This window comes from Barbus barbus (assembly GCF_936440315.1).
Source record: "Barbus barbus genome assembly, chromosome: 21".
In the NCBI taxonomy this organism is placed as follows: domain Eukaryota; kingdom Metazoa; phylum Chordata; class Actinopteri; order Cypriniformes; family Cyprinidae; genus Barbus; species Barbus barbus.
The window spans coordinates 17,870,880-17,890,594 of record NC_136749.1 but is presented as its reverse complement, the minus strand read 5'-3'; the positions used below and the strand labels follow the sequence as shown (position 1 = coordinate 17,890,594).

The 19,715-nt window shown below is 37.5% G+C and overlaps 1 protein-coding gene across 1 annotated transcript in view; it reads right to left on the bottom strand.

Annotated features, from left to right (window-relative positions):
- Positions 1-305: 305 nt before the first annotated feature.
- Positions 306-19,715, bottom strand: part of LOC306887129 (protein FAM171A1-like) — a 28,282-nt gene continuing 8,872 nt past the window's right edge. The window contains exons 2-8 of the mRNA XM_079444668.1: positions 13,740-13,967; positions 12,719-12,811; positions 9,612-9,770; positions 8,319-8,495; positions 4,738-4,854; positions 4,226-4,340; positions 306-4,081 (exon numbers count right to left, since the gene is read on the bottom strand). Of these exons, the coding sequence (XP_079300794.1) occupies positions 2,407-4,081; positions 4,226-4,340; positions 4,738-4,854; positions 8,319-8,495; positions 9,612-9,770; positions 12,719-12,811; positions 13,740-13,967 (2,564 nt within the window). The 3' untranslated portion in view covers positions 306-2,406. The remainder of the gene's footprint in view (positions 4,082-4,225; positions 4,341-4,737; positions 4,855-8,318; positions 8,496-9,611; positions 9,771-12,718; positions 12,812-13,739; positions 13,968-19,715) is intronic.

Genomic DNA, 19,715 nt, shown 5'->3' with positions numbered 1-19,715 from the left:
GACGGTAAAAGTGAGAACAGACTATGTTTGTTTCAGTCAGACATATTCATGGCCCTAAAAGTGGAGATTATATTGAATATCTAGTATATGTTGAGCCTGGTTATAGACATTCTTACCTGAAAGAAGTCAATTCACTCTTTAATTCATCAGTGCTTTATACATTTCATTTAAATGTTAAATAATATAAAATGTTACTATAAGTTTTTATACCATTCAGTCACATCTGATTCAGCATAAAGTGGACCTGATGATTCTTGTGTTTATGATTTGATTGTATTCCATCAGAAAAATAATGTTCAACGAGTGGTGATCAGGGTTTTTGGCTTTATTGGGATAATAGGCCTGAATTATAATACAAGCAACCAATCCAGACATTCAAAGTAGATCGTCGAAGAGCTGAGTGACACAAGGTTTATTACAAAGTGGTTACCCTGGCAACAAGCCAGACTTTCAACAGCTTTCAAATAATAATACGTCGCTTTCAGTCCTACATCAGTGCATACACGCACTGCATAGTATGTCTACAGCAGAGAGCAGACATACAGATACACCAAGCAACACACACTCACACAAGCATAAACAACTGGGTGAATGAATATGTACATACAAGGCAAAAGAATAGACCAGAATCCTAAAATGCAATGAACATACAGGGGTTTTCAGGAGATTACTAATAAGAATGATTGAACAAAAAAATATTTTTAAAACAAACAAAACAAAAAATGTAATGCTATCTTTTCAGTATAATAATTTGAGTAAACTTTCAGTGGATACATTTTTGGCATGTCCCCTTTTTGATTTAATGACAGCAGAACTTAAGTTGCATATTATATCAGTCACCTAAATCAAATCCTAAATATTTATTTTACATCAACTATTGTTTCAATTCTGTCAAATTCTTGAAATAGATTCTAAATCCCAGATGTTTAGTGTGGTTTCAGACTTTCGGACTCCACTGCATATCCAGACAACATTAAAACTCATACATACAATGAGATCGGGGGGATGGGGGGGGGGGGGGGGGGGGTATTCCACATGGAGTCAATGTATTGTGAAAAACATTAATATCATCATATGACAAACTAATAATGGTGGAGAGGAAAAGTAAATCTAATGATGAATATAAATGATCACTAGAAAGGCACTTAAGACAAAAAACAACAGTTTGGGAGAGAAAAGCTGGTGGCTGTTTGTGTTTATGTGAGTGAGTGCGGTTGAATCCAGCCCTCGTCTGGATGTGCCGTTCACATCACTCGCACACTAAGGCAAGTACAAACCGCAAAAAATCATAACAAAACAACAAATTAAAATACAGTGGTTAAAATTACAAAAAGAGACATCTAAAGCTACATGATCCTTCAGTTTAAAGCAATGCATAGTGTTTTTTTCTTCAACAGGTGGGTCTGTTGCTCTGAAGCAATGTTGGCAAAAGCCCTACTGTAATCCTAAGGTCAAAAGAAATGCACATTTGAAAATCTGTGCTCAACACAGCCAACATGACTGATTAACAAGAACAAATGGTGCATTACGTAAACTTATTTGGTTTCACAAAGCTTCAGCTGTATTCTATTCATAAATGCATGATAACAATAAAATTAAAAAAGGGTGTGACTTAAACTGTAGAATCCATTATACTGGTTTTGTCTGTTTTTTTTTTTTTACCCATTAAGATGCGGAAGACATTCCACAGGTCATCTCATAAAATGTTCAAAAATAAGTGTGGGGAAACACTTAGTGGTGTAGTTGTAGTTGCAGTGTACACATGTTGCCACTAGATGTCATATTGCTCAAAAACAGCAGCATCTCATAAAGCTTAAACAACATTACACCTTCAATACAATGGCTTGTGATATTTTTTTGCTCAAAGTGTATGTCTGGAAAGCCATAGCAGTTGTGCATTAGATTGTTGGTATTTAATGGTGTCTTTTTTTTTTGCTTGAAAACTTCAGTTTGTTCATCCTCATTCAGTTCTGAGGCAGAGCTGCTCCAATTTTCATTTGTGCTATGGCTTTCTTGGCTTTCATTGCCACAGGCAAACAGCCACGCACAGACCTGCGCTCATAAGGCAACTCCATTCAACAGTCCAGCTAGGGACCACAGGGGAAGCACTTCACCAAAAATGACTTCTGTCAGCATTTACTCACCCTCATGGCATTTCAAACCTATATGACATCTTTTATGTTCTGCAAGAGATAGCATAATATTTTGAAGGCGTCTCCAACTGTTTTTGTCCATACAATGAAAGTCAGCGGGGTCCAAAACAAGATTTGAACCCCATTGACTGTATGGACAAAAAGACATTTCATTTGTGTCTTACAGAATAAAGTCATACAGGTATGGGATGACATGAGGATGAGTAAATGATGACAATTTTCATTTTTTTGGTAAACTATCCTTCGTGTTGTGTCATTTTAGGTTAAAGGCCAGCAGTGGTCGCTCCTCTCGTTTCTGCCACGGACTCTTCTTGTTCTCGTCTTCACCGCCATCATCAGGGACGACTAGGTTGTCTGGCCGGCTGGTGCCCATGTGCATTTGAGTCTCCTCAGTCCTGAAAACATCGTTATCTGTCCCTATTTCCTCTGCCATTTCAACCACAGGCTCAGGGAGAGGAGGTAGAGAAGGAAGCTCAGGTGGAGGCGACGGGGGAGACAAAGTCCCTTCCTCTTCCCTCTCTTTTTCCTGCAAAAAAACCCCTTGAGAGTGTTCTTCAGGGCTGCAGACTGGTGTTGGGCTACCTTTGCTCTCCGCATTAGCATTCGAGTCCTCTTCAAACACTAGTGGTGTGTATTCGAGCACAGGAATCACAGGCAGAGCCCTAGCATCAGTTTTAACCCTGACTTTATCACGAACGCGCCGCCCTGGTGTGACGTCGTTCATGTCAACCCCAGAGTCCAGACTGGCATCATTGCTTCCAACACAACTGCTGTTGCATCCTGCCCTCTGCAGGTCAATGTAGGAATGGCGGATGTGTGCATTGGAGCGGCCGTCCAGTGACACGAACCAAGCTCTGGGGTGAGGGAGCGGCTTTCCTCCCCGGAGCGCCATCAAAGTCTTTTCGGCCAGAAGCTGATCTTCTCCGTTCATCTGCACCACATCCAGGCCAGCTTGGCTGAGCGAGTTGGGGATGGAGAGATCAGCGGGAAGAGCAGCCGTCTGCAACATCCACTCCTCAACTCCTCCGCCTCGGTCGTGTCCAGTTCCTTGCGTCCCTCCTTCCTGCTCTCCTTTGCCCCACGGGTGCGGGACTTGGCCTTGGGGCTGATGGCACGCACTGAGTTCCGCCTGAATGCTTTCCAATTCACTCTGTACATCTGACTGCAAGAGCAGCGCTTGGCCCGACAGAGGGTGCGTCCCTGGAAGTCGCATGTAGTGGGCAGGGATGACGAGGGTGGGACGAGCCTTGCGGTAGGTTTCTTCCCCATGGTTGACTTGCAATTCGGAGGTGCAGCAGAGCAGGGCTCCAGGTCGGGGAAGTGGAGCGGGACGCTCCAGATGGTCTACGGAGCGAGACAGCATGTAGTCGGCTGGCCGCCGCTCGATTCCTTGTTCCCGCTCTGGGGATCCGACAGGACTTGTGGATGCGACTGAAACAGGAGAGAGACGGTTATCACGCAAGCTTGATTTACTCTCTGAGGACAGTCGTCCTGCAGAGGTGGTGTGATGCAACGGATGGGGGGAGGAGGACGAGATGGACATGTGGAGGGGGTGGACGGATGAAGTCGGAATGGACGTATAGCTCCGTCGGTACTCTCCACGTCCTGCTGGGGAATCATAACCCTGGGAAGGATTGTTTGAACAAGCTGATTTGAGGGGAAATATCTCTACTGAGTGTTTGTAGTGGTTGGATCCTCGGCTATGGAGCTCGCTGTGTGAAGCTGCAACCTCATTGGTGGAGGAGTCGTAGGGGGTGGGTTTAAGCATAGGTGTGTGCATGTCTGGCTCTGCCCCATTGTGGTCTAGGTGAGTCTCACTGATGAGGTTCAGGTGGGACATGGAAGTAGCCTGGTCTCGTTTAGAGGCATCTAAAGCAGAGGATAGAGTGAACTTCCTGTGGGCAGGTCGCAAGCGGGCACACTTCCTCCTGAAAGCACAGAAACATGCTCTCATAAGCACTAGGAGATAATTAACTGTGTCATATCTGTATGTTACTATATGTTATATTTTAGCAGTAAATGCACACTGCTTTTAAGAGACTTTGTACTTCCTCTGACAAAAAAAGACACACCTGCAATAGTAGAGCAGCAGGCAGAGCAGGAAGAGCAGTATAAGGGCCATGCCTCCTAATATGGCCAGCAGGAAGACTGTGTGATAAGTGCTAATATCCTTCGCCACCACTGGACCTGCAGCAAAAAATACATACTTGGTGTTTAGCATAGAGGAATCCATCCACCCTGTTCACTTCACACTATTCACATTTTCACAGTCCTCCTGACCTCCACTTTACAGCATCCATCGATAACACTTTTCAACAAGAGAGATATCATATAAACATCATTTTCATGTCGAACTAAAACCCCCCCACATAATGACATTATTCTCTCAGCTGGTGGATATGAATAGCACAGTGAATGTGCAAACAACTACAGAAGTCAATAACTCCGTCTGCCACAAAGCACTTGTATGTCTGCCCGTCGGGCTCCTCTTTCCATTAATGGCCAAATAAAAGGGTCAAAGAATGCAGAGTCATCTAAACAAAACAGAGAAATAGAAAAATGCCCAGAAATGGATGAGTGTTACCTGTGTTTATAGGAGACATGGCTGCGACCCAATAGCCAAGCTGAGGGGCAATGTATGTGAGAGTTAACTGTTTCCCTTCTCTCTGGACGTATCCCAGACTGCTCTTCAACCAGGCCCCTGCAGAGACGCACAAAACACATAAATACATTATTTAAAATATTTTGTTTCTATTAAAAATAGATTTTAAATACATTAATACTTAGTTTTAAAATAATTTATTTTATATAAACAAAAAATAAAATACTTTATAATAAACCATTTATTTGTTACTCAACCTGTAAATGTACATTATGGATAGTCAGCAGTATCACAACTAAAGTACAACAAAATACAATAATTTAATTAATCACAAAGGGAATATAACTATCAATCTTTAGGACATCTGTGGTCATGAGCGACGTTAAATTTACCAAGCTGATATATAACTGGTACACATTTGAGGATGGGGTCATTTGTTGCTACTTGGCAGTGTATGTTGATGGAATGATTATGGAGGACTAAATAATGAAGAAAATATTGAGAAAAGAAAAAAGTAACATAGGTAAGAAAGAACAATAAAATGTCTGTACAGTGTAGGCAATCATAATGAGAGGGAATTCAGCATTTGTTGTTGTAAGGTTATAATATTTCTGCTTTTTCTCCATGCGCACCCCAGCTTCTATTGATCTGATATGTGCCAGACAAGCAATCACACACTGCACTGTACAGAGTGAAATGCTGATATACACATATAGAAGAGAGAGGCTGTTTGCACAGGAATATCGCTGGATATTTCCCACACTCTTACAATACAGTCACATGCATAACTCTATAATATGTCAATCTGCCAAGCAAAGAAAGGTTTGTTTGAACTGCTTTGTGCTAAACATTACGTAAGGTGTTTTTGCCAGTTGACATTTCACAATGTATTTACACTAATGAACTGCCTTTGATCCAGTATCCATTGCATTCAGTTAACCGCAAAACATCCAGAGTAAAAAACCACTATATAGCATTATATTTGCATACACTATCAGTCAGTAAGATGATTGTTTTAATGGTGTCTCTTATATTCAAAAATGCTGCATCTATTTGATCAAATATTCAGTCAAACAGAAATATTGTAAAATATTATTACAATTTCAAATAACTTTTCCATTTTAATATATTTTTAAAATGTAATTTATTTCTGTGATGACAAAGCTGAATTTTCAGCAGCACACATAGTTACACTTATTTTACACTTATTTTTAAAATGTAATTTATTTCTGTGATGACAAAGTTGAATTTTCAGCAGCACACGCAGTTACACTTATTTTACACACACAAGCAATTACATTAGGTTCAGAGACTCAAATATCAAACCAGGTGATTTTGTTTACCATGCTGCAGAGTCTGACAATTTTTCATTGCAGTGCTCTTATTAAAAAAAAAAAAAGAAAAAGGGAGGAACAGTGTAATTTAAATGCTGCATGATGCCAGGGGCTTTTCAGTCTAGTCTTTATCCACGCATTACAGTGCACTGCAGACAACAAAGCAGCTTACATCTCTGTGCTCTAAGAGAGGAAATTGAGTTAGCGCCAGCCGCTGTTTTCCACCTCGTTCTCTGCTGTTTATGAGCGGCTGCTAGGAGACAACAGTGATAACAGAGCAGCCCAGAGAAGTTATGAATTCTGAAAAGGGTTTCCCTTAGTACTTTATCCTACATTCTGTCTCTCTCCTCTCCTTCTGCACGATCTGATTTAGATTCAGATATATATTCATGCTCATTTCCTCTATTTTTACATTTAGAGAACCTTCTCCATCATCTGCTTGTTTAATCACTAATAATTTAATAACACTGTTAAGTGTCATTTTCAGTTTCAATAATGTTGTGATGCCTAAATTCACTTTTAGCATTAAACATGAATACATTTTAGTCTTTTTTTTTCAGACAAAATACTATAAATAATCTTAATTTTAATATCAGCCATTTATTGGCTATTAGCAACAATATGAAAATAGTTATCAGCTTATAGGTTGGCTGACCAGACATTCAAAACACAACATATCAGAGTTTACAGAGTGGAAGAACTCATTGAAGATCCGGTAATGAATATATTCTGATCCACCTATGCTTGTCTTCCTGCCTCTCGCACAAAACACTGGAGCGAGCTGAACTGAGTCTCTTCTGCTTCTGCGGCAAAGCCTCCAGATTTGTTGAACGCATCATAAATCACACCAGCGGTCAAACAGTCAGCGTTACCCGCCAGAGGACACTGAATGTGGCTTTAAACCTCAGCTTTAAAGCCACAGACATGTATATACGGGTTAAATGTCTGGTTTCATGATATTTTTACGTCTAAACTCGAATATGCACCAAATGCCCACTGAAATGCACACTAAATGTGGAAATGTTTAGGGATGTACACAACTACATATTTTAAATTAACAAAGGATGTTTCAAAAGACTAGTATTGTTTAAGATCACCTCATTTGACCCAAAAAGTTTTTGCAAGACAAAGAAAGTGTAGAAAAAAAAAGTTTTAATGCACTGTTTTTGAGAATACTGTGTCAATTTAGTCTGAAGTGAAGAAATGACAAGATTGGCTCTGGGCTGCAATTACAGCAATGATTATCGTACCACTGGGAAATTACGGGCCATTCAGAGTTCAGATTTACGAGGTAAAGATCTTTGTCTGTGGTGGGACACATTCTGTATATGCTCACAGAGACAAAGCGCTCCAGACAATTAAAGCATCAAGAGATGACTGTTCCATTGTTACTTCACACTTAAGCCAAAAACAAGCCGCCAGCAGATACACCAAATCAGCCTTCAAAACAACAGAAAGCCAAAAAACGACTCCAGATTATCAAGTATAAGGGAAATACAGTATTGCTGGTTATCCACAACTAATAAAGCAACCTGGATGATTAAGAAAGCAATACATTTATGATATCTGTTAAAAAATCTGAGTGAAACCCCTTGTGACTTGCATTTGATTTGGAACAGATTTATTGTGTTTGTCTATTATTTGAATATTTGATTAGGAGTATTTGCCTACTGAACAATTTCCCTTTTCAATGGAAATCGGATTCTTGAAATCTGAATCTTTTAATCTCATAAAAAAAATTACAGCAAAAAGCAGCAACTTTACAAGCTGTCTCTTTACTTAGTCACTTTTGTGGTGACCCTACTTTAAAAGCAGAGAAAACTGCACTTATTTTTTGTTTAAAGAATTTGGTCATGAAAAAAAAAAGATGTTTGTGTGTGAGAGAGTTGGGAAATGGGTCCATCGAAATTCCTTCAGAAAGATTCAAAAACCATCCGATAATATTCCCACCCAACTCAGGTTTGAACACTTTTGGACTTATTCGCCTCAGAAACCAGGAAGACAGGAAATCTAAAGGCTTTGAAGAGATCACAACCTCACATTCAAACACAGAGTAAACTCGCCTCGGCCAGGAAACACTTTCAGCACCTCTGGTGTAACAATTCATTGCATAACCCTTCATTTGTGATTTGTTAGAAACAGTTCATGTGATTTACGTTCACGTTTACGAGGCTGGAAACAGGAATGCTTTAATATCTACAATAAGATGAATGTCTGTTATAAACTCACCCAGTTTAGGGTCAAACCTCCAGGCAGGGATGTGATCATTCTCTTTCAAGCCACTGTTTGCAGGAAGAGGAACGCTCACACTGATTGGCTCACTGACATGAAGCTCCGCCCCATCGCTTCCCAAAAGATGAACACTGATAGCAGCTATAGGAGTCAACTCGAACTTTCGATCAACGCCTAACAGGGAAAGAGTATGCATAAAAGATATAAACAGGGTGAGGAAAAAAGACAGCAATAAAGAATATAGTATAGACACTACCTGTAAGGTGATACGATTTTTTATTGTTTTTGAAACAAGTCTCTCATGCTCACCAACATTGCAGTTATTTGAATAAAAATACAGTAAAAACAGTAACACTGTCAAATACTATTACAATGGTAAATAATAGTTTTAATGTATTTTAAAATGTAATTTATTCCTGTGATGGCAAAGCTGAATTTTCAGCATCATTTCTCCAGTCTTCATTGTCATATCATCCTTCAGAAATCATTCTACTATGCTTTGCTGCTTAGGACAATTTTTATATTATCTTCACTGTTGAAAACAGTTGTGCTGCTTAACATTTTTGTAGAAAGTGCAACATTTTTTTCAGGATTTTAAATTTTTTTTGTTGAGATTTTAAAAGAAAAATGGAAATCTTTTGTAACATTATCTTTACAGTTAATTTTGATCAATTGAATGCATCTTTGCTGAAAGAAGTTAATCATTTGATCCATTCATTTCATTGTAATGCTAATACATTTCAGTGTTTGACTTTAAGGATATTCTTTCCACTTCTGTACAGGAAACAATTTTAATACTTTGTTGGATCCACACTCGATATTACTTGATGACCTATATGAAATATTGATAATAAGTCATCTAAAATAGTATCAGACAGACATAAAAAGCCATCCATTATAATCACGACCACAGCAAAAAAAAATGTTCATTAATTTTAGAGTGAACTCACGTTTGCAGCATAAATCATCATTATGGATGACAAAACTTGTTCTGTAATGGTTTAACAATTAATTATTCAGAGCTGAAGAACATTCTTTTAAAAAGCTGTTATTCTGAAAGCAGTACTGATCAATTCAGAGTAAAAATAACTTTTCAAGATTAAAATAAAAGCAGCACTCCCCATTTACATGTTTTAATGCTAATTAAATATTTAATGCAAATTGAATATATAATTTTTTGTCAATATTCAATCAATAGCTTATTATATCATATGTTGATTTTCACTGGTATAGACCTCTAAAATCGGATGTCATGGCAACCCTAGTCTTCCTAGCTCTCTGATGCGTTACCTGTGTAGTTGGGATGAAGCCCCTGCAGGTAAGGGAAGTACTGCGTGTCTTGACTTGAACTGCTCACTGTGAGGAAGGCGGTCAGGTTGGTGTAGGTTGCATTCGAAGGAAGATTCAATGCTCTTCTCTGGAACTGCACCAATGGCTGCAGCTTTGAACCTACAGATGTAAACGCACACACATACACAACAAAATAAGAATGCAGATATGAGCATACATTAGGGTAATGATCTGACATCCATGACATAATACATGCAGCTTAATTCTTTCATCTCTCTCTCCTTCTGAATGGAATGGATCAGTAGCTGATGGAGTGCTGGTATTGCAGCGTGTGTCTCTTGGGATTCATGAAGTCATTATGTTTCCATTGTGGCAGATCTTACTAGGCATGAGACTAAAGGCCCGGTCACACCAAGCACGATCACTATAAAGATATCATTCTAAAAATCGTTCTCAATATTAAAGAATAGCAGGGTCCACACCACAGCTATAACGATAAAGGCACAGAGAAACCATATCGTTGGAATCACTTTCAGAACAATTTTTTTCCAGCTGATGAACGATACAAACACTGACACCCAATCAGAATCCATCCTGCTGTAATGAGCTTGAGGATTTAAAGCAGCAGACGAGTGTGAGCTGAGAATAAACAGACGATATGGTCCGCCGGTGTGGACACAAATATTGTTATCTTTATAGTTATCGTTCTTGGTGTGAATATCTTAGAACTATAAGCTATAGCCCATATGGTCTTTAGTACCCCGCTAAACTAACATAACTCCCAAAGCAAGACCCTCAGTACTAGGAGTGCACAATATACTACTCTTCAATAGTTTGTGAGTCGTAAAACAGTTAATGGTTTAAAATAGCTGATATCTTTTTTTAATATTGAAAAATGTAATTTATTGCCGTGATGGAAAAGCTGAATCACAGGTGCTTAAGAAACATTTCTCCGCATTATCCAGGTTTAAAACAGTTGTGTTGCTTAATATTTTTGTGGAAATGGTGACACATTTTTTCCAGAAATCTTTGATGAATAGAAAGATATAAAAGTTAGAAAAAAAAAAAAAAAAAATTTAGAAATAGAAATCATGATCCATGTTTTAAGAAATGTAACGTAATACATGTTTTTACTGTCACAATATAATGCATCCTTTCTGAAGAAAGTAGTTATTTCTTTAAAAGAAAAATTCAATTCAATCGAAAAATAAGACTTAAGACTTAATTGACTTAAGACTTTTTTTGTTTTTTTTAGCTACACCCTTCTCTTCAGAAGAGCTTTTTATGCACATCACACACACCTGATGAAATATGAGAGGTGTTTTGTTTGAAAATGCTTTGGTGACGGGACCTCTGAGCGATAGGTGAAAGTGTGAGATAAACGTCCCCAAGAGGAGGATCGCAATAGCAGATCTGTGGCACGTGTGTGAGTGTTTCAGCCATGCGTCCGAGGCTCTGCATGTCTGTCAGTGTCCTCTGCTTTTGTTACAAGTGTGTGGTGATTGAGTGTTTTTAGGGGACAGGACTGGGGCGAGGCTCTGAATGAGAGTGCAGTGTTAGTGTTCCCCTGAGACCCATAAACATGCTTCTCCCTCGACATATCACACACACACCGAGGGACAGGTTACCAAATGAAAGAGGTTGCTAGGAGGAAGAGCAAAAGAAAACTGTAAGCTAGGAATAAAAGAGCACATGTGGGTAACAGGGAGACAAAAAAGGAGGAATGTGAAAGATTGGTTTGAAGTGAATTCTTCTCATTCATGTGTTTGTGTGTGTGTACAGCCTCTCATTTCAGTTTGGTGTCACACTCACACAGAACGCTTTAATTAGCATGAAGTCGCATTAGCCACGTGGACAACAGTACAGAATGATTTTCATTACACTTGCCACATGACACAGTTACCCAAACAATTCAATGGAAAAATTCTTGATCTTTGCCACTATTTGTCTTCTTTTCCAGTAAAAATGTCCAAATATCCTTAAAACAATATAGATTTATTTAAGAAGCAAATCAGTATTGTCCAGCTCAGGAATCAGCTCAGACCTTGCAGAGAATATATACTACCATTAAAAAACTATTTAGTGTTTTACTCTATTTTACCAATCAAGTGTGGAAGATGATGCATACATTTAATAAGGTTAGAGAATGTGTGTATATATGTCACTGCAAATAAATTTAAAGGGGGAAATATGGTCCCTTAACAGAAATGTTATCACTGGTTTAGGATCCTGCAGTGTCCTTCTCTTTGGTGTTCTAGAAATTACTCCAGGTATTACTCCAGTATTCAATGTCACATGATCGTTCAGAAATCTTTCTATTTATTTTGTCAATTCTTTCTAGTCATTTTGAATTAATATAATGAATCAGTGCTGAAAAAAGTATTACAAAAAGTCTTAATGATACCTTTTTTTTTTGTTTTTTTTTTAAAGGTAGTTTTTTTTAAACCCCATTAATATTATTTTCTTGTATTATACATAAATCCCACTTAGTTTAGTTTAAACTTTTTATTATCTAACAAAGTTTGTTTTTTCTCTTCAAGACAAAACACTGATTATTGTTTAGCATTTACATAGCACAATAAAGTGACAATATATGAATGATGCTAACACACAGATACACACACACACACACACACACACACACACAACTAGGGATTTTTGGGGCCGTTGACTTCAGACACACCCTCACCTTCACATTTCTCCTCTATTAAAGGTAGTTCATTAACACTCTTTCATTCCCTAGTGAAGCAGTGTGTATGCGTGTTGTCATGTGTGAACAACAAAAGTGCATCACCATTAAAGGTTCATTACAGAGTTCAGCACATAAAGTTATGAATAATTTTAACCCATGTTCTTCTAATCTTCTAATCTAAAATAAAAAAAGAAAACAAATAAATAAATATAAAACTATTAAACACAAACTATTAAATATTAAACCCATATTTTTGTAACCATTTATTTTGCATCTATGAGGGAGCAACAAGTGTACAACAACCCATAACAATAAATAAATGAATGTAACTGAGTCAGGTTCACAATGTCAAGACTTACAGAACAAAAGGCAGCATAATAACCTGTTGAAACACACACACACACGTAACTCTTACCTTGATATCCAGAGACAATCTGCACTACGTCATCATACACCATCAGAGTAGCAGCCCTCTCAGGAAGCAGATCCAGACTGAGAGATGAGAAGACTTGAAAACACACAGACAAACTGATAATTAGGAAGATGAGTCACAACCAGGGCTGCATGCTCAGAATCATGTCCATAACATCCTAATATGTCTCCTCTGAAGATGCTTCACTTATTATTGCTATTAATCTTTCCTGTAGATTAATAGTAGAGCATGGCGCTAGCAACGCCAAGATCATGGGTTGGATTCCCAGGGAAAGCAAGAGCTGATAAAAATGCAATGTAAGTCGCTTTGGATAAAAGCGTCGGCTAAATGCATAAATGTAAATGTAATTCGTACAGGGAGAAGGAGTATGTTCTTCTGTTCACTCCACAGTGTTACTAAACAATCTCAGTGCCCTGAAACATCTGCGTGATTGTGCTGTGTTTAGGTATTTAGGCACATTCTCTTGTGTCTGCAACTAGTTAGTAGGTTAATCTCATTGGCTGTAATGGAACATTCTCTTTCTTTCTAACAGCTTTCTGCATTCCTGCTCCACTCTAGTTTTCATTTCCTGTCCTATATCCTCTATAAATTGACCCAAAGGATGTGTCAGTCACCAGGAGTTACAGTAGAATAATCCATCCCATTAACACAGTCATCAAAGCAAAGAAACAAGACTTTAAGACACGGTGAAAAAAAAATTAAGATTTTTCAATATTTACTCTCTGGCTCTGTTTAGTTGAACAGTACAAAAGTAAGACAAACATCCATGTTTTTACTATAAAAAAAAATAAAATAAATAATAATATTGTTTTAAATGCTACTAGGCAATAAGGCTACTAGGCTGAATTCAGGCATTGCAACATTTAAAGTACAGCATGAAAAATGCATACTATTTTGAGATTGAGACATGTCACTTTGAGTGTTAGATGACAGGAAAGGTAATCGCAATGTAAAACAGAGCAATAGAGCATGTAGAATTAATTATCCAATATGAGGTCATTACCGGGAAGCCTGTTTGGCCGCCATGGAATGGAGTTGGGTACGTAGCCACGCTTGGTTGCTGTCACTACAAGAAGGTCACCAAGGCGATAAGGGAACCTGATGTAGGCATTGCCATCGGCACCAGAGATTTCCGAGGCAACAGGAGTGTGTTTAGTGAAGATCTCCACGGTGACACCAGTGAGAGGCTGATGAGTGCTAGCGTCACTCAGGTGAACCTTCAGAGCCACTTCTGTAGAAAAAAACAATGTCAGTATGACAGAGTCACATTCTATATACTATGCACTTATACCATGTACTCAACTGTCTAGTGCAGGGGTGTCAAACTCAGTTCCTGGAGGAAACACACCTGATCCAGCTAATCAAGTCCTTCAGGCTTGGTTAGAACTACATGGTTTGTGTGTTGGAGCAGGATTGGAACAAAACTCTGCAGGGCTTGACACCCCTGGTCTAGTGTATGAGTTTTATAAGGTTATTTTGCCATCTAACATTGGAATCTTTTAAGGAAAGGGAAAGGGAAGAGGTCACATATGTTTTATTGTTATTAAATTATGGTGTACTATGTCTAATTATTTGAATGCATAAAAACAACTTTAATTTATTCTAAAAATAGCCTTATGAAATGTTTTATTTTTCCTCCGAAATTCTGAGTTCTATATCTGGTTTTCAAATGAAGGCATAAAAAATGTATTTAATTTATCTTTAAATTATCGAATATCAAAGTTTATTTATTTATTTTGGCAAACAAATTGTGTTTACTATTAAAATTAAAACATGGAAGAAATGTTGTGTGATCATTACTAAAGAAAAAAAAAGAAAAAAGTTTTAATTTTAATAGTAGCAGTATGTACTGTGTGCTGAACAATAGTAATATATTTCTGCCGCAGTGTCTTCCACGTTAAACAGAACTTTTATTTTGATGGGTTGCCGTAAATACCTTTATAGTTCTGTGTGTAGATGATATGACGCTAGTTTTACTCAAATCAAATGGTAAAATGCTCATGAAGTGACTCTCAGAGCAGTTCTGGAGATGTTGTTGATGTGTTTATGTCCTCATTTAGTGAGACGGCAGACGCTGAAATCACCGCGAGCGTCGGCGCGATATAGAGAGCAGACTGCTCCGTACGCTTTCGAATCGCTCTCGCGGATGTCAAACACTGATCAATCTGCGCTCTAGTCCAACACACCTAGTACTGCAGGCTTATTGGTTCACTGACCAGGGCTCGCAAAATTTCAAAATCCCTGGTACTCTTCAGATTTTGGTAGCCCGAAAATTTATTTAACTAGCCCAAATAAAATAAAGACCATAAATGTCAATCAAAAACATTTTCAATGTGAAGCAAAGCAGTATTTTCAGTGTCACATGATCCTTTAGAAATCATTTTAATATGCTGATTTTTTATCAATGTTGGAAACAGTTGTACTGCTTTTTTATTTTTTTTATACTGTATTTTTTTGGGACCTGTGATATTTAAAAAATAAATAAAAAAAAGTTAAAAAGAACAGTGTTTAGTCAAAATAGAGATTTTGTGTTACAATATAAACTATTCAAAAGTTTGGGGTCAGAATTGTTTTTCTTTCTTTTTAAAGATACTTTTAAAAAGTTTAAAGAAAGTTAAACGTTATTCAGCAAGGATGTGTTAAATGGATAAAATTGATAGTAAAGACTTCTATTGTTAGAAAATATTTCTATTTTGAATAAATGCTGTTCTTTTAAACTTTTTATTAATTAAAGAATCAAAGAAAAAAGAAACAGTTTCCAAATAAATATGAAGCAGCACAACAGTTTCAACGCTGATAATAAATCAGCATATTAGAATGATTTCTGAAGGATCATGGGACACTGGAGTAATGAGCAATTCGGTCGGTGCCTAAAAAGTATCGAACTCGATACCCAGCCCTACTAAAGACAGAAGAAACTGTGAAGCAATGAATAATTTAAATGAATTAAAAACCTTTAGTTTAGGCTAACAATTTATTGAGGTTACGCTTTATGCAATACAAGAAGCCATTAGTGCACATATGAGTCAGGCAGAAACGACCATCAAGAACAGCCAATAAAAATGAGTAATTTTATTACGTGTGACCCTCTTTAATTATATAAAGTGCACCCTAATGTTGACGTTGAAAAATGTTCTTCAGGTTGCCTTGGTGTTTACATAAAAATCCTCAAAGAGCACTTAAGGAAAAGAACCAATCAAAACACAGAGATAACCCCCATCCACATCCTTTGCATCGGCCAATGGAAACAACTGCTGAAAACAATGGGCTGCTTTTCCTTCCTCTAGGAACCTTGGGCTGCTTTAGGAAGCCACTGCAGAAACACACTTCCTTTTCATGTAGTGATACATTCCTCTGACCTGCTCCACATGAACCAATCAAAGAGAAGAAAAAGTTCTTGGGTAGACAGACAAATGAAAGTGAATGCTGCTATAGTGAAATTCTATTACGCTACCTATTTTGCACAAAAACATGTTTGTTTACTTTTACATTGTAAAAGATGTGCTTGAAATTCAAAGTCTGACTAGGGAAAACAAAAAGAAAACTTGACAAAGGGATTTATTCAGTTTAACAAACATATAAATGTTCATTTCCTGCAATAAATCACTTTTCCACCCCCCAAAAAAGGAAAAACTACAGCAAAAACAACAACAAAATAAAAACACACACCTCAGACAGACCAAAAACAAATTGCAAACATTACCACACTTGAATTGCCAAGTGATGACACTTATATAATACATATTTACATAAATGTACTCATTTCAGTGTCAAAAGATTTATAAAGACCTTTAGGAGCCATTTATTAATGCATTTTAATACAATCCACACAATCTTACACTTGCTAGAGTTAGTGTAAAAACACAGCCTTACCTACCTACACGTGTGCTTTTGAAATCCGCCAGAAAGCCAAAGGAAAACAGTCCAAAACACTGACACGCACATGCACAAGTTTAAGTGCTGCTAACATCACGTCACTTCCCTTCCCTTCCCAGTGATTCATCAGTGAAAGGCTGACAGCTGTGTGTACAGCCAGGCACTGACCCCACCTAAAGAGCACAAACCGTATGCAAACCCTGACAACCAACAGAGCTCGGATTAATACATGCTAAATAAAGAACCAGATATAGTCAGACGCTCATTATAACAATGTCTGACAAGGAAATCACGTCTTGAATCAACCTGAAGGAGTGTATTTTGCGATAACGACCAGCTGATTGCATGTTATCCTGCTTATTACATGGCTACTGACCAATCAATTAAACAAAGAGATGTGAAATACTGATTCGAGTAACTGTCATATGTAAGACAAAAGAACATGGAGTGATATAGCTGATGATTAAACTAGAAGCATATAAGTGTAGGTTGTCAGGAACACCAGTCAAATACATAGCTTAGCGGTCATTAATAAAAATATTTGATGTAAATTACTGTAATTAAAACATCAAAACGTTTAATGGATTGTGGTACTCATATAGGCTACATTTGTACTAAAAATGTATCACAATTAAAAACATTCTCTCAACATTGATATTATCATCAATTATCATCTATATCAGAATGATTTCTGGAGGATCATGTGACACTGAAGACTAGAGTAAAGGCTTCTGAAAAGTTTTTGCAGTTTTTACTGTATTTTTGATCAAATTTATGTTGCCTTAGTGAACATAAGAGAAAAGTCGGTCAGGTGTGTATCATTTTTATTGAACATGCTTATTTCACGTTCACAGGCAGCCATTTTTGCCATTTCAGCCCAACGAAAGTGCAGCCGCAGCGGTTTACTCACAGAGAGAGGGAGGATATTGATCTCTCAGTGGAGAGAGATTCACAGAGGGGTGAGGAGGTTACAGAACGATCCCTGCAGCACTGACAGATTTGGAAGGACATACAACCACGGACCAACCAGGTCCTTAGTCATACAGAACACTTTGCAAAATGCATGCATAGCACAAGATCCTTGCACCAATTAAAAAGTCACCACAGACAAAGTGCTTACATACATATATATATATATATATATATATATATATATATATATAAATAAAACACTGATCCAAGTTGGTGCAAAGAATAAAAACAATCTGAAAAGCAGTTAATTTGTTCACAAATGTGCATTGTTTTAAATTGATTGAATTTCAACTAAGCAATAAGCAGAATAATGACAATTTCACTTGGTTATCTTTAGAGCTCAGGTGAATTTATGTGAGATAATTAGACATGGTGTTATAGTGCCTTGTAAGCCTTTCTGAAACCAATTTCCTTAGGAGAAGCCTTCAAACACAAAGCACAGCATGTTCAGTCAGTGACTGACTGGACAGAAAGCAGCTGCTTTGGGTTTTGCCAACAAGTACTTAAATGTGCATTTGTCTTTGTTTCACGTGTTTTTATGGTCACTACGGTGGTTCTGTCAAGCATAATTCATTCATACGGCAAACAAAAGTGTCTGATACATTTTCTAACATGATAAATGTGTAGAATTCAGCTGGTCATGTGATCTCAATATGGCAGTGTTTTAATTCCGTGAGCGTTTATCACCATGTTTGTGAACAGTACTATTGATTCCTTTAGCGTTGAAACTTAACTTGTATGGAGGAAAATACTTGGTACACTTATTTCAATAAACAATAAAAATAATAAATAAACAGCATGTACAATAAGCAGCCACCTGTGGTCTTTTTTTTTCAAAGCACAGGTGCAGGCGGTGTCATCGCAGCACTCTTTGCTGTGTTTACTGTAAGCAGCTTTTGAAATGTTATCCGGCAATCTGAAGTGAACGCAGTCAACCAATACTAGGTAAATATTTGACTTGGAAAAATAGCACCGCGATGAATAGTAAGAATTTTCCTTTGCCTCAAGCTCTACTGGGAATTGCTGAGCCACACAGAGACAATGAAGCCGTCCGACGTCTTCACTCATCCTGCACACTCTCTCCATCTTTTCACCCAGAGTAAGCTCCATAACAGACACTCTTATACCCATATCTTCTCCTGTTCCTGAAATTTTCACTTTTGTAACATTCTTTCTCAAACAAGTACACACATGCATGTACACACATTTTTATCTTAATGAGGACATATTGTAGACTTGTATTGTTTTTATATAAAGCTAATTATACTACAAATTAGGCCCATGCATTATATATAATTTTACACTCTCTTCCAATTATAAATATAAGTTCTAAATATTTAGTAACAGCCACTGATAATATATTATAACTTTGCTATATATTTCAACAAGGTAAAAACATATAATATAAATTATACAAATATATTAATAATAATAATAATATATATTATCCTGAAATTCCCTTTTTGAGACATTGATTTGTTTTTTTTCTTTTCAACAGAATGCAATGCCTCAAAAAGGGAATTTCAGGACTGAAGGATCAGATCAATGATCGAATAAAAGACCAGCTGTTTTAAATTAAACAAGCAAACCAAAGCACAATTATATGAATAAATTGCGAGAGGGTCCCATAATCATGAAGTTTGATTTAGTAAGTGTGATTCAGATGCCGCATGAGAATTCTGCATAAGATAATTCCAGTGAGTAAAACAAAGACAGCTTGTGTGCATGTGAAAAGGATTTTAGTCTCAGGAAACCTCCAGTTAACTTTTAACCTACCAGGATCAATCTTATTTGTCAGTGTTTTCCAAAGGGTTATTCATTGTTTCATTGCAGGACTGTCCGAAGCTCAGCTTCTTTCTATCTGCTCTCTCTGGGAATTCCCCTCTCCCTCCTCGGCTCCAAATGATACACACATGCTGTGAACTGCTGACTCCCTCTCTGAATCTATGACTTCACTGCATGTGCAGTCGGCTCTTATGCATCGTTCATACTGACAGCAGCTGGTTGGCAGGTCACAATCTGAAAATTGCATCATAAATGAGATGTACAGTAAATGTTCATGCAACTATACATGGGAGTGCTGTCCGGTCAACTTTTAGCCTGAAATTGCTCAGGGCAAGATATTGTTAAA